The sequence below is a fragment of the Pelodiscus sinensis genome, chromosome 6 (assembly GCF_049634645.1).
Source record: "Pelodiscus sinensis isolate JC-2024 chromosome 6, ASM4963464v1, whole genome shotgun sequence".
NCBI classification, from domain to species: Eukaryota; Metazoa; Chordata; order Testudines; family Trionychidae; genus Pelodiscus; species Pelodiscus sinensis.
The window spans coordinates 42534559-42550119 of NC_134716.1; the positions used below are offsets into that span (position 1 = coordinate 42534559).

Consider the following 15561-nt stretch of genomic DNA (forward strand, 5'->3'; position numbering starts at 1 on the left):
TTCAACAAGAGCGATTCTCGATACACACACACACACACACACACACACACACACACACACACACACACACACACACACACACACACACACACACACACACACACACACACACACACACACACACACACACACACACACACACACACACTGTCTCTCTCTCTGTCTCTCTGTCTCTCTCCTGACTACCCTATAGCTCAGGAGTTAGAGCACTCAATGAGAATGTCCTGTGTTCAAATGCCTGTTTCAGATGTGGCATGCAGCACTGAATCCTCTTGTCCCAGCTGCAGGTGGGACTTGATTTGTAAACTAGTGTACTGAGATGGGAGATGTTGGATACCAATTGATTATCCTGAAAACAGCCCAAAACCTGGGATGCATTTATAATCAATCAGGAAACCTTACAGAAAATGGGTATTTGCTGCTACATCAGGATTTGGTGGAATGGGTCCTTGGCCTGAGATGGAAATTCCTAGGTTAAAGATTTAAAAACAAATAAAATGGTTTACGAAACACTTAACTTTCTTTTGGAAATTGCAACCTTATTCTTCTGGAAGGATCTTTCAAATGAATAGAGCAGTCAACTATTCTAACTAAGCTCATCAGCTGGATGTTTCTGCTAACGCAGTCCTCAGCAAAATAGATACCTCTACTGATATTTGTAATTAATGTTTAGAATTGACAGTTTAATGCTACTCTGATATGAATATGGTGATACAATTGTTTGTCTCTATGCCTATGGTAAGCACTGTATTCATAAACTGTCTTTATGACACAATGAGGTGGAACATAGTTTTTTGTTTTTGTATTGTTTTAAGCAACAATTTAAGGGAAAAGGAGGAATGAAAACTGTACATAGAGAGCCTGACTCTTTAGAACAGATGCAATTTCTGCTGGTGTGGCTTCCTGTGCTGCCTGCTTCTTTCCTCAAGTATTCTGACCCCATACTCTGCAAGGCCTTACATATTAGAATGCTGTCTTTCTGCATGTTTTACCACAATTCTGGGTACTTTATTTACTGCATTTGCAACCTCAGATAGTTATTTAGCTGGAATTAGAGTTGTGCAACAGGAAAATGATTTTGTGAAAGCAGACACATAATTAGGGGATATTTCAAAATGTCTTTTTTGCCTCTTTTCCTAACAGCCTAAGGATACCCAACAAGCACTTAGCAGAAAAGCATCTGCAGTAAATATGGAGAAATTCAAAAAATTTGCAGCACGAAGAAAGTGGAAAGTAAGTTATTCAGCAAGTCTGCTTCATAAAGCTGGTGATGTATGTAATGGCATTCTCTTCTCAGGATAACCACAAATGAAATATTAATTTCATTGTTTTTTTTTCCCTCAAGTGAAGTTTACAATGTGAAACTTCATCAATAGAAAATACATTTTAGTACCAAATTGAAATATTTATAGTCTGGGAGAAGAGGAAGGAGAAACTTCTTGTGTTGATTTACAGTACAGGCAGTTCCCGAGTTACGCGGATCCGATTTATGTCGGATCCGCAGTTACGAACGGGGATTTTCTCGCCCCGGAGGACTGGAGCGGCGAGACGCCTGGTCCCGCCGGCCGCCTCTTCCGGGGCAAGAAAAGCTGCTCCCCGTCTCCCTGGTCTGCTGGGGGAGCCAGCAGACCAGAGAGACGGGGAGCAAACCCGCGGAGGACCCGGGGCCGGACCCGTGGCGCTTCCAGCTGATCTGGAAGTGCCGCGGTCTGGCCCGGGTCCTCCGCCGCTTTGCTCCGCGTCTCCCTGGTCTGCTGGGGGGGGGGGGGGGATGCAGCTAGTGGCCCCCCCCGCCCCCAGCAGACCAGGGAGACATGGAGCAAAGCCCGGGGCCTGTGGTAGAGCAGGTGGGGCGCTGCCGGTTGGTCCCGCAGCACCGCTCCTTGGGGCTACTGGATCAACCCAGCAGCACCCGAGCTGCTCTGCCCCAGGCGTCCCCAAGTCAGCCGCTGCTGAAACTGATCAGTTTCAGCAGCTGCTGAATCTGGACACCAGTTCCGACTTACATACAGATTCAGCTTAAGAACAAACCTACAGTCCCTATCTTGTACGTAACCCGGGGACTGCCTGTATATTTGTAGGTGCTCAAGTACTGTGGTAGTATAGTTTAAAAAAAAATCTAGAGAAATTCTGTTCATTACTGAACTGAGAATGAATACTTACGTTATTGTGCATTGAGCTGTGTTCCTTTTATATAAAATGTTTTATATATTATCAAGACAAAGCAAGAGTGCATACTTACAATTTGAACAGCATTTATATTTTGATATTTATTTTTATGATCTGTTATAGGTGTGCATGGCACTGTTAATACGCAAGGAGGCTAGTCTTAAATGTAAAGGAAGCGACTGGAATTGGTCAAAAGTGGGGAGTGGTAACAAATTTAGTTCTTGGCCCACCGAGATTACCGTCTATGTCTTTACACTTTGAAAGACATGAAGCTTAATTTCTCAACTAAAAATGGGCATGGAATTGGCAGAAAGTATGGGTCGGTGTACAGAGTAGAATAAGTAAAGGAGAGAACTTCACTCTTTCACCACACATATTGAAAGACCAGCATTGAAACAAGGGAAGGGAAGTGATGTAGCATAAGCAAGAGCAAGCAGTAAGATGCATGAATTATAAAAGAGAATTTCCTTCTTTGGAATAGAGGTCAAGAAATAAGAAGATTTTTTTTTCTCTCTCTGAATTGGGCAATAAGAAAAATACTGAATATCTGGCCTCATGAATCTCTTTGCCAAGATTCAGTACCTGGCTTAGGTGAGATCAACTATGCTTACAAAACTTAAGATGCATGAGAAATGTCAGTCTTCTCTGGTGTCCAAGAAGAAGCGGTGTGTAATGTAGCATTTAAAGGAACACTGTCATATATTTTAGGTGCAAATTTAATATCACACATGTGCACACTTTAAAATGAGAAACCCTGATAGACGTCTTTCATGAAATTTATGCCCAGTGCAAAGGGATTTTTCGTACAAGTAATTTTTTGTTTGCATAGATTAAATGTTTATATCCAATTATTTTTCTACCCACAAGTGTTGTGCTGAAATGGATTAGTCTGTTTTTATTACCAGTCTAGAGTGAAACATACTGAAGTAAACAGCAGAAACAGTGGAAATTTTTTTTTTCTTTTCTGTTTTTTAACCATGTTCATTTTTGAAAAATGATCTTCCTATCATATCTTCTATTTGATGTTTTAAGTAAAAATAACTTTTCTTTTTTCATTTTTAAAAAGCAATCAGTACGCTTAATTTCACTGTGCCAAAGATTATCAAGATCCTTCTTATCCAGAAGTAACATGAGTGTTGCTAGGAGTGATGACACTCTGGTAAGCATATGTTTTTATTGCTTGAATGCTTTAAATACTTTGACATATATCAATATGAATACCACAATATTTTAAAATGTGTATACCATGTACTGTTTCTGATATCGTGAAATAGATTCATGAAATTTTAGGCCAGAAGAGTCCATTGTGATCACTTAGTCCTAGCTCCTGAATAACAGATTGTAGAATGATGTTTACTGATTTGTTCATTGAGCTCAATTACTTGAAGTGAAAACTTTCACACCATAGTAGTTATAAAATAATTTGCAAATGTTTGTTGCATCTGAGTTGCTCAGAGTACTGTACAATACAAACCATTATATTTTAGCAAAAAAAAGCTTAGAATATTTAGAACGAATAAAAAATTAGGAGCGATGCTACAATGTTAATGTTATAGGAAAAACATGTGAGGCAAAGGAAATGACTGAGCAGGCAGTAACCATATCTTGAATAAGTAAAGCAGTCGGATGTAAAAGTGGGGGGGAAACTGACTTGAGATGGGTGCTGAGGCGTTGCACACCCAAGGTCTCAACAGTAAAGGGCACAATTGCTTAGCTTGCCAGCCTTGCCTTAGAGCTTGGAGATCTGTATGTCTCAGTCAGGAAACCAACAGAACCTTATAGAATTCCTTAATGTAAGAAGACCTTGTCCCTTGTACTAACAGTTATGGAATGGCCTTTGTTACAGCAGATAGAATGGGAAAATGTCTAACAGACGTTCTCTACAGTGTAAGTTATAGCACAGCTGTTCATTGGCAGGGGAGGAGGGAGAAACTTCTGTGCACTTGTTTGTGCATTATTGATTAGTGGTAGGGCCAGGAGGTCCCAAGTGAAGTTAGCATAATGGGGCTCAGCAGGGTATTACTGCACACTAAAAAACCAAAAGCAGACCGGTAGGAATACTCCCCTTCATTCATCCAATGTGGATATACAGGCAGACCCCGACTTACGCGGATCCGACTTGTGTCGGATCCGCAGTTACGGACGGGGCTGCCCCAGAGTACACGGACTGCGGGACCTCGCGGTCCTGCCACCCGTGTACTCTGGGGCTTTCTCTGCGTCTCCCTGGTCTGCAGACCAGGAAGACGCAGAGCAAAGCCGTGGAGGGGCTGGGGCAACCCTGCTGCCAGAGCGCGCCCCCTCCCCCCCGCGGCTTTGCAAAGCCGCGGGGGGGGGGGGGGGGCTCGGGCAGTGGGGCAGCCCAGGTGCGCCTGGGCTGCTCCGCTGCCGGCTTCCCCGAGGCTTTGCAAAGCCGAGGGGGGGGCTAGGGCAGCGGGGCACAACAGGCGCGCCTGGGCTGCTCCGCTGCTGGCTTCCCCGCAGCTTTGCAAAGCCGAGGGGGGGGCTCGGGCAGCGGGGCACCCCAGGCACGCCTGGGCTGCTCCGCTGCCGGCTTCCCCGAGGAAGACCAGGGAGACGGAGAGCAAAGCCGCGGAGGACCCAGGCGGCGGGACCGCGGTGCGTCTCGGTCCGCCACCCGTGTCTTCCTGGTCTGTTGGGGTGGGGTGGGGGGGGCGCAGCTAGTATGCCCGCCCTCTCCCGCCCCCCCCCCCCCCCCAACAGACTAAGCTTTTCTCCGGACGCCTGTGGCAGAGCAGCTGGGGTGCTGCTGGTTGGTCCCGCAGCGCCGCTCTGGGCACTACTGGTCCAACCCAGCAGCACCCCAGCTGCTCTGGTCCTGATTCAGCCGCTGCTGGTCAGTTTCAGCAGCGGCTGAATCAGGACGCCTGGGGCAGAGCAGATGGGGTGCTGCTGGGATTGTCCAGTAGTGCCGAGGAGCGGTGCTACTGGAGCAACCCAGCAGCACCCCAGCTGCTCTGCCCCAGGTGTCCTGATTTAGCCGCTGCTGAAACTGACCAGCGCTGACTACAGGAAGCCCGAGGCAGAGTTGCTCTGCCCCGAGCTTCCTGGAATCAGCTGCTGATCAGTTTCAGCAGCAGCTGACTTGGGGACGCTTGGGGTTCTTAAGTTGATTCTGTATGTAAGTCAGAACTGGCGGTCAGTTTCAGCAGCGGCTGAATCTGGATGCCAGTTCCGACTTAGGGACTGTAGGTTAGTTCTTAAGTTGAATCTGTAAGTCGGAACTGGCATCCAGATTCAGCCGCTGCTGAAACTGACCGCCAGTTCCGACTTACATACAGATTCAACTTAAGAACAAACCTACAGTCCCTATCTTGTACGTAACCCGGGGACTGCCTGTACTGAGTTCTTCTGTCAGTGCCTTTTATTGAATGATGTGTTTATTTGCCGTGTCATGTCTATTATCTGGGTATGACGAAGTCTACTAAAGTCTGTTGTGAGTACTCTGGTATGGCACAGAGGCTCCCATGTTATGAGGATAGGCTTGCTCAGAGTCCTTTTATGAAATTACCCTTCCTGCTTCTTGTCACGTGTTTAGTTGTGCTACCTGGTTCCTGCACTCCATCTTCAGAAGTAACTAGCAGCTGCATACAGCGTCCTGATTCATAACCATATCCACTGTTCCATCCCTTTCCTCTAGACTAATGACAGGAAAAAATGTATAGGTAGGTGTTTTAGACCAAGCTGGATGAGCAAGCATCTCAGAGAGGTGATTAAGAAAAAGCAGAAAGCATATAAGGAGTGGAAGATGGGAGGGATCAGCAAAGAAAGCTACCTTATTGAGGTTCAAGCGTGTAGGGACAAAGTGAGACAGGCTAAAAGTCATGTTGAGTTGGACCTTGCAAAGGGAATTAAAACCAATAGTAAAAGGTTTTACAGCCATATAAATAGGAAGAAAACAAAGAAGTGGGACCGCTGATCACTGAGGATGGAGTGGAGGTTAAGGATAATCTAGGCATGGCCCAATATCTAAAAAAATACTTTGCTTCAGTATTTAATGAGGCTAATGAAGAGCTTAGGGATAATGGCAATATAACAAATGGGAATAAGGATAAGGAGGTAGATATTACCAAATCCAAGGTAGAAGCCAAACTCGAACATCTTAATGAGAGTAAATCAGGGGGCCCAGATAATCTTCATCCAAGAATAGTAAAGGAACTGGCACAAGAAATTGCAAGTCCATTAGCAAAATTTTTTAATGAATCTTTAAACTCAGAGGTTGTACCATTTGACTGGAGAATTGCTAATATAGTTCCTATTTTTAAGAAAGGGGAAAAAAAGTGACCTGGGTAACTAAAGGCCTGTTAGTTTGACATCTGTAGTATGCAAGGTCTTGGAAAAAAATTTGAAGGAGGAAGTAGTTAGGGACATAGAGGTTAATGGCAGTTGGGACAAATTACAACATGGTTTTACAAAAGGTAGATTGTGCCAAACCAACCTGATCTCCTTCTTTGAGAAAGTAACAGATTTTTTAGATAAAGGAAATGCAGTGGATCTAATTACCTCGATTTCAGTATGGCATTTGAGACAGTACCTCATGGGGAATTATTGGTTAAATTGGAAAAGATGGGGATCAATATGAAAATTGAGAGGTGGATAAGGAACTGGCTAAAGGCGAGACTACAGCGAGTCATACTGAAAGGTGAACTGTCAGGCTGGAGAGAGGTTACTAGCAGAGTTCCTCACGGATCAGTTCTGGTACCATTATTATTTAATCTTTTTATTACTGACCTCGGCACTAAAAGTGGGAGTGTGCTAATAAAGTTTGTGGATGACACAAAGTTGGGAGGTATTGCCAATTCATAAAAAGATTGGGAAATCATACAGGAAGATCTGGATGAACATGTAAATTGGAGTAATAGTAATAGGATGAAATTTAATAGTGAGAAGTGTGAGGTTATGCATTTAGGGATTAATAACAAGAATTTTAGTTATAAGCTGGGGACACATCAGTTGGAAGTAACGGAAGAGGAGAAGGACCTCGGAATCCTGGTTGATCAAAGGATGACTGAGCCGCCATTGTGACATGGCTGTGAAAAAGGCTAATAGTCTTGGGATGCATTAGGCGAGGTATTTCCAGTAGGGATAAGGAGGTGTTAGTGCCGTTATACAAGGCATTGGTGAGACCTCATTTGGAATATTCTGTGCAGTTCTGGTCTCCTCTGTTTAAGAAGGATAAATTCAAACTGGAACAGGTACAAAGAAGGGCCACTAGGATGATCCGAGGAATGGAAAACCTGTCTTATGAAAGGAGACTCAAGGAACTTGGCTTGTTTACCTTAACCAAAAGAAGGCTGAGGGGAGATATGATTGCTCTCTTTAAATATATTTAGAGGGATAAATGCCAGGGAGGGAGAGGAATTATTTAAGCTCAATACCAATGTGGACACAAGAACAAATGGATATAAGCTGGCTATTAGAAAGTTTAGACTCGAAATTAGGTGAAGGTTTCTAACCATTAGAGGAGTGACGTTCTGGAACAGCCTTCCAAAGGAGGTAGTGGGGGCAAAGACCTATCTGGCTTCAAGATAAAGCTAGAAGGATTTATGAAGGGTATGGTTTGATGAGGTAACATGATCTTGGCAATTGACCTTTCACTATCAGTGGTAAATAGGCCAATGGTGGGAAGATAGAAGTTGCTATAGAGAACTTTTTTTCTGGGTGTCTGGCTCGTGAGTCTTTCCCACATGCTCAGGGTTCAGCTGATCGCCATATTTGGGGTCGGGAAGGAATTTTCCTCCAGGGTAGATTAGCAGAGGCCCTGGAGGTTTTTCACCTTCCTCTGTAGCATGGAGCACAGGTCACTAGCGGTAGGATTCTCTGCATCTTGGGGTCTTTGAACCATCATTTCAAGGACTTCAATATCTGAGATGTAGGTGAGAGGATTATTCTAGCAGTGGGTGGGTGAGATTCTGTGGCCTGCTTTGTGCGTAGATGATCAAAATGGTCCTTTCTGACCTTAAAGTCTGAGTCTCTTTGAGACTAGTGAACTTGTCCTTCTGAATTAGTCAAGAAGAGAAGGATGATTCAAAAAGGAGTTCTGTGGTTGGCAGCAGTATCAACAAGTGAAATGCACATAGGAGGGCATTCTTAGCTAATCAGGTTTTTTTTATATTTTGAATGAAAGAGGGATTCTGTAAAGACCTAAGATCAATTTGTAAGGTTCCAAGTGTACGTCTGAATATATTTACATTAAAATGAGGAGATGTGGTTGCAGCTTGTGTAGACATACCTGAACTAGCTTCGATCTAGCTAGATCAAAGGTAGCTCATCTGATAATAGCAGTGTAGCTATGGGGACATGGGCTAGCTACTTGAGTTTGTACTCAGGCTAACTCCCTGAGTAGAACCCTAAGCCCATGCTGTAGTTATGTGCTACTGATACTTGAAATAGCTAGCTAGATTAAAGCTAGCTCTGATACATCTATGTAAGCTACAGTCGAACATCCCAGTTTCAATGCATATGTCCCCTGTGAGATGTTGAGCACTTTCCTCTCCCATTGACTTTGCAGGACCAGCCCAGACAGTATATTAGACCCTGGGCCAAACAAGCTTTCTTTCAGTTTATGCAGGTGTGTGCCTTTTAGGTTTCAGCCCTTAGGAGCTGCAGTTCTCAGCTTATAAATTCAGAAGCTTTCTCTTTTTAGCTTGCTCTTCAAGTTTTAATGTGGCCTTTAGGAAATATCCTATAATCAGCAAAGCTTAAAACATTAATGTATTAAAGCGAAGTAAAGATTTTTTTTCTGGGCATTAATAGTCTTAAAACTCAAAAATTCTGCCCAGACTACTTTGTTATCCATTTTATTCTGCCAGTGTCCCTCCTGTGCAAGTCGTGTTCTTACTTCCACTGTCCTTACTTTACCTTTTTACTTTTGCGCTATTTATTCTTTCAGCAATAGTCCTCCTGCTCCTATTGCTACATTTTTTTTTTTAAACACTGAATCACCATTTAAGATATGTCACACCAGCTTCTTAGTAGGGAGAATTGCAGGCAAGTGCTTGTATTGTTTAAAACATACATAAACTCGGAATAAGGAAGATGAGTGTGGTTAAAAAATCCGGCTCCATGATTTTCTTTTGTAACAGTTTTTGCTCACTTACTCATGGAGATCTTCACCTGCATCTTATACTGTTGTTTTAGTTGCATATATTAACATGTTCTTATCACACCTTGCATCTTCAGCTTTATTTTTATTAGAGTAAATGTTTCAAATGGTGCTCTGGCATTTTAGCAGCATGACTCCTGTAAATAAGTTTTCCGGTCTCTCAGTTAAATGGCTGCATGGTGCTTTGAAAATGTAATTTTCTTTCCATATCCTGACAGGTGCTGGGGGAAGGATATTTTTACTATTGTTAGTTTTCAAAATATTTTTTTCCTTATTGACTATAAGGATGAGGAAGATTCATTTGTGATGAAAGCCATCATTCATGCCATCAATGATGACAATGTTCCTGGACTGCAGCATCTTCTTGGATCTCTGACAAATTACGATGTCAATCAACCCAACAAGGTATGGTGTGGATCTGTGCTGACACAAGTGTGGGGGAGGGCAAAAATCTGCTGCTTGTTTTGTGATGTGGCTTGTTGTGTGATGTGTGCTCAGTGATGTGGCTATAAAATAGAAATGTAATATTTGAAATAAGACTAAGTCAAATGGTTTGTAAACTGTTCTGGAAGAAGATTTTTTTTTTTTTGTGAGTTTGTTGTTTATTCCTCTTATTATGGCTTTCATATCCATACCTAATTTTTCCCAGGCCTCTGAAATGTAAGAGTAGTGTTGCTTGAAAACTATCACAAAAATTAAGTTTTTGGTAATAAAAAGAAAAATCCTTAAAAGTTACAATTAAATATAACCACAAATATTTTAAGTTATGATGGAAATTGGTGGGGTGGGGTGGAGTCAAGGAAAGGAGTATTATTTACTTTATTTTTCATCAAAGCTTTCCCCCTTCTATACAAACATCACAGGAGAACATGCAGTCAAACTGTGTGCAGGACATAAGCAGGAGCTTGCTCTCCATGAGGGCAGTCGGCTACAGGGTGGGAGGAGCTCCTGGTGCTGTACCTTTTTCAAGGGGCATGTATGTGTAGGCGACCCCACACGCTGCTGTGCATAGGAAAGATAGGAAGTGGACTAAGAGGCCATGGTGTCTGAACCAGAAGGGTCTTCAATGACCCGAAACTCAAAAGCCCTACAAAAAGTGGAAAATAGATAAAATTACAAGAGGGGCAGTGAGTTGTACGTGCCCATGGTGCCCAGGCTCCACCAGTGTTGGGGGCAGGTCTCTTCCCCAGCCCTGCCTGCCGCCCCTAAATGATTTCCCCAGACCAGCCCATGTGCCTCCCCTGCTTTCACCTAGCCTGCATCCTAGATAGCAGACAGCTGCCCCAGGTCCCCTGCACTCACAGCCAGTGGTAGCAGCAGGTGAGGAAGGGAATAGAGCCGGTGGCAGGAGGCCTCCAGCTCCCAAGCAGGGGTCTTAGAATGGACTCTTTCTAGAGATTGGGTGAGTACCAGGCGGAGAAGGGCTGGAAGGAGTTGTCTTCTCTGGCTTGAGCCCTAAGGCAGCCTATCTGCTGCAGCCTGAAGTTTGAGCTCTTCATCCCCAGGCCAGCCCACAGCTTGCATTCCCAGCAAGAGCCCTCACTCCCACCCCCAACATTCTGCACCAGTCCTGAGCCCCTCTCAGACCCCAAACCTCTCATCCCCACCCCAGAGCCTACACCCCAACCCTCTGTCCTAACCCTAAGCCCCTCCCACACCTCAAACTCCTCATCCTCAGCCCCACTCCAGAGCCCTCCCTCCCCCCCCCCCCCCACACACACACACCCCGGAACTTTACAAGGCAGTTGTGGTAGGAGTGGGACTCTAGACCAGTTTGGGGCACCTCCAAAAATTAAACCAGCCATAACTGGTTACATAGGATGAATAGAAAAGGGTAATAAGAAGCATTTTATGAATGCATGAGAAGCAAGAGACAGACCAAGGTCAGGCTAATAAATCAATCAGGAGGGAAAGCCTATAACAGAAAACACAGCAAAGATCTAAGTGTTAAAGGTCTTTTTTGTTTTCACCAAAAAAGATTAGTGGTGATTTGGGTGACTAACCTAGTGAGCATCAGTGTAAATTGGATAAGATCTGAGACTAAAATAAGAAAAGAACAAGTTAAGAATTACTTAGGCAAGTTAGATGTCTTAAGGCCAGACGGGTTGTGGCTGAAGAGCAATTTGAGCCATTAGTGATTATCTTGAAGAATTTGCAGAGGACAGGAGAGACCAGAGAACTGGGAAAAGATACTATATTTGCCCGTTTATGAAAAGGGGAATAAAGACAATCCAGTGAATGAGAGGACCAGTCAGTTTACTTTCAACAGCTAGAAAGATAATGAAGCAAGTAATCAATCAATTTGTAAGCACCTATAAATAAGGTGATAGTAACAGTCAGCATAGACAGGGGAAAAACCCCATAAAATCAACCTAATATCCTTCTGTGACAGAGAAGAAAGCCTTGTAGAAACGGGGAAACAATAACTGTGGTATACCTTGACTTCATTAAAGCTTTTGTAAACAAACTAGAGAAATATAGCTTAGACACACCTGCTGTAAGGTGGGTAGCTCACAATTGAGCTGAAGGGGCACTATAAAGTGAGGTCCCACAGGTCTTTGTCCTGGATCTATTTTATTCAATACCTTCATAATTGATTTTGTATAATGGCATGGAGACTGCACTTATAAAGTTTGCAGTCTGGGAGGAGTTGCAAATGCTATGGAGGACACAATTAGAATTAAAAATTATCTTGAAAAATTGATGAAATGGTCTGATTTAAATCGGATGACATTCTATAAGGACAAATACAAAATACCGCACTTAGGGACGAATAATCAGTTGTCCAAATACAAAATGGGAAATAAATGCAGAATGCTGCAGTAAAAGAGCTGGAGGCTATAGTGAATAGCAAATTAAATGCAAATCAATAATGTAATATTGTTGCAAAAAACTGAGAATCAGTTTTATAGGATGTATTATAGAAGCATGGCCACAAAGACAAGAAGTAATTCTCCTACTCCGTTGAGTACAGATAGTGCCCCAGTGAAATCTTATGTCCAGTTCTGGGGCCCAAGCATTGGGAAAGATGGGGACAAATTAGGAAGAGTCCAAAGAAGAGTAACAAAAATTATGAAAGTTATAGAAAACATGACCTATAAAAGATTTAAAAAATTAGGCTTGTTTAGTGGTGCCTCCAAGGCAGAGTGCTGGACTGGATGACCTATTGAGGTTCAGAGATTCTATAAAAGGGAAACTGGGAAAGGCAAGATATGTATCCTGTATCCTTGATGTGGTGTGGGTGAGAAAAGAGACAATCTAGATATTTCAGGGGGTAGCCAACTTAGTCTGTACAGGATAAACTTAAAAAACAACAAATGGTCTGGGTAGCACTTTATAGATTAGCAAAACATGTAGATGACAAAACATGCCATCTACATGTTTTGTTAGTCTGTAAAGTGCTGCCAGACCATTTGTTGTTTAAGTTTTAATCTGGATAGTGTCAGCTTTAATGTAGATATTGGTGTGGAGGGTGTTTTGTTTGTTTTGTTTGTTTTGTTTGTTTTGTTTGTTTTGTTTGTTTTGTTTGTTTTGTTTGTTTTGTTTGTTTTGTTTGTTTTGTTTGTTTTGTTTGTTTTGTTTGTTTTGTTTGTTTTGTTTGTTTTGTTTGTTTTGTTTGTTTTGTTTTGTTTGTTTTGTTTGTTTTGTTTGTTTTGTTTGTTGGGGAGGAAACATGCAAGAGGATTTGTTGGTGGTGAAATCCAACTATTGATAAATAACTTTAAAACTAAATTAAGAGGATTGCAAGATTGGGAGCAAGATAAAATGTTTTAGTGCACATCAGACTAAATTAAAACTGTAAATGTATTTTAATGGTCATATAGTGATGTGATGTATTTACTCATTTATGTTTCTAATACACAGCTTGGAGCAGTTGCTTTCCTAGCATGTATTCTTGAAATCAGTCTTTGCTTTTGATAGCAACTATTTCTTAGTGCAGGTCAAGATACCTGCATTGAAAATATTCCCTTTGAATTCCAGCTTCTGGGCCTTAGTACCTCCTCTTTGAACAGTCTTTTTAAAATTAAATATGCATGGATATTTCACTTTGTAAGACTTTTTTTTTTTTAATTTAAAAAAAAGTTCAGGCCACAGAAAGAGAAAACAGAAAATATTACAGTAAAACTCCAGTTGTCCAGCACCAACTGGAACCCGGAAGTGCTCTGGCCAGCCGGACAATTGGAGCTGCTCTGTCCCTGGCTTCCCCAAGACCGCCGCTGGTCAGTTCCAGCAGTGGCGGACTTGGGGAAGCCCGGGGCAGAGCAGCTGGGGTGCTGCCGGGTTGGTCCCGCTGCGCCGCCCCCTCACCTGATTTCCAGCAGCGGCGGACTTGGAGAAGCTGGGGGCAGAGCAGCTGGAGTGCTCTTTACGCCGCGCAGTTCCCCGCTGACCCCCCCGACCCCTCATAGCCCCCCTTCCAGTACTCCGCCTTATCCAATAATCTGGCACCCCCTGGGTCCCAAAGGTGCCGGATTATAGGAAGTTTACTGTACATAGGTAATCTTCAATTATGTGTATTCAGCTGTTTTCTGAGAGAAGATGATTCTTACATGATTTCATTTCCCCACCCCACTCCCAAATAAATCCTGAAAATCATTTATTATATGGTCTCTGTCTGTCTGTTTGTCAGCCGACGGTCAGGGCAGTGAGTCCCTTATGACCGGCTGAAATTCTTTTAAATTGTGCTTGGTTCTGTTACAGCAACTGAAGGAGTCAGGTTAAAGCTTAAACAGTTACTATTTTATTGTTACAGGGTAAACTTAGTTGTTAAATGCTACTACTGTGTTACAGATAACACAGCCACTACAAAGGACAGGACAGAAATTACACTAATAAGTCACTTACAGGTACCATGAAACCCTTTTGGTTCTCTGAGCTCTTATTAAATGCATGCAAAATACACATAGCAGGTATATATTCTCACCCCTGCGTTCCAGACTTGGCGTGGCCAGCGTCTTTCTCTCAATCCCTCGGGAAGAAGTAGGGCGAGGTTGGGCGTCCCACAGACCTCGGGAGACAATCAATACCTGCCAGCAGGTATAGATGATTGGAGCTCAAATGGGGTGGGCTGCTGAACCTCTTTTATACTCCTTGGGTTATGTAGGCTTCTTCCTGGTCTCAAGTAGGTTGTATCAACAGGTGTGTTGTAAGCAAAACTCGTGAAGTCATTCTGCCGCTCTATTCTGCACTAGTTAGGCCTCAGCTGGAGTACTGTGTCCAGTTCTGGGCGCCACATTTCAAGAAAGATGTGGAGAAATTGGAAAGGGTACAGAGAAGAGCGACAAGAATGATTAAAGGTTTAGAGAACATGACCTATGAAGCCAGGCTTCATGAACTGGGCTTGTTTAGTTTGGAAAAAAGAAGATTAAGGGGGGACATGATAGCGGCTTTCAAATATCTAAAAGGGTGTCACAAGGAGGAAGGAGAAAATTTGTTCCTCTTGGTTTCTGAGGACAGGACAAGGAGTAATGGGCTTAAAGTGCAGCAGGGGAGGTTTAGATTGGACATTAGGAAAAAATTCCTAACTGTCAGGGTGGTCAAATATTGGAATAAATTGCCAAGGGAGGTGGTGGAATCTCCCTCTCTGGAGATATTTAAGAACAGGTTAGATAGACATCTGTCAGGGATGGTGTAGACGGAGCTTGATCCTGCCTTGAGGGCGGGGGGCTGGACTCGATGACCTCTCGAGGTCCCTTCCAGTCCTATTATTCTATGATTCTATGATTCTAAGTGGCCAATTAGGAAAAATGGCTTTGAATGCCAAGTTTCCCACAAAGGGTGCAAAGCATAATTTACACCTGGGAAAATGCAAACAATGGGCACCTCTGGTATGTGATGGGCGAAGATTCCTCTCCTGGGACAGTGCAGGCGTGTCAATTACTGGTACTAGCCATCAGGGCGACGGGAGGCCCCGGGTCGTCAGCTAGACCATTTACTGTCTGGTTTCTGTTTATGGTAGAGTCAGGGACAGGCAGCACACATGCGTTCCCAGGGCATCAAAGGCTGACTGCCTTTCTCTTGCTCTACGGGGGGGGGGGGGGGGGAGAATAAGATGGGGTTCGTGGAAAACCAAGATGGGGTTTGTGTCTGGCTACACTGTTCTGGTTAGTTGGTGTCTTTTTGTTTTTGTCTGGCGATTTTTTTTTTTTATTTTTTTTAAGGGGGGTGCAGTCACATGACATTGCCAGATCCAGTAGTACGCGCATCTGTACCCACTTCTTGTATTCAGGCTTCTAAATCCTTAGGAGTTTAAATAGAACTTCAGGTGC

General features: G+C 43.3%; 1 protein-coding gene across 6 annotated transcripts in view; it reads left to right on the forward strand.

The window, feature by feature from the left end:
- Window positions 1–15561, forward strand: part of DAPK1 (death associated protein kinase 1) — a 131497-nt gene that overhangs the window by 69035 nt on the left and 46901 nt on the right. For all 6 annotated transcript variants that reach the window (XM_075931798.1, XM_075931800.1, XM_075931799.1 and 3 more), the window contains 3 exons: window positions 1144–1233; window positions 3236–3328; window positions 9578–9697. In XM_075931798.1, the coding sequence (XP_075787913.1) occupies window positions 1144–1233; window positions 3236–3328; window positions 9578–9697 (303 nt within the window). The remainder of the gene's footprint in view (window positions 1–1143; window positions 1234–3235; window positions 3329–9577; window positions 9698–15561) is intronic.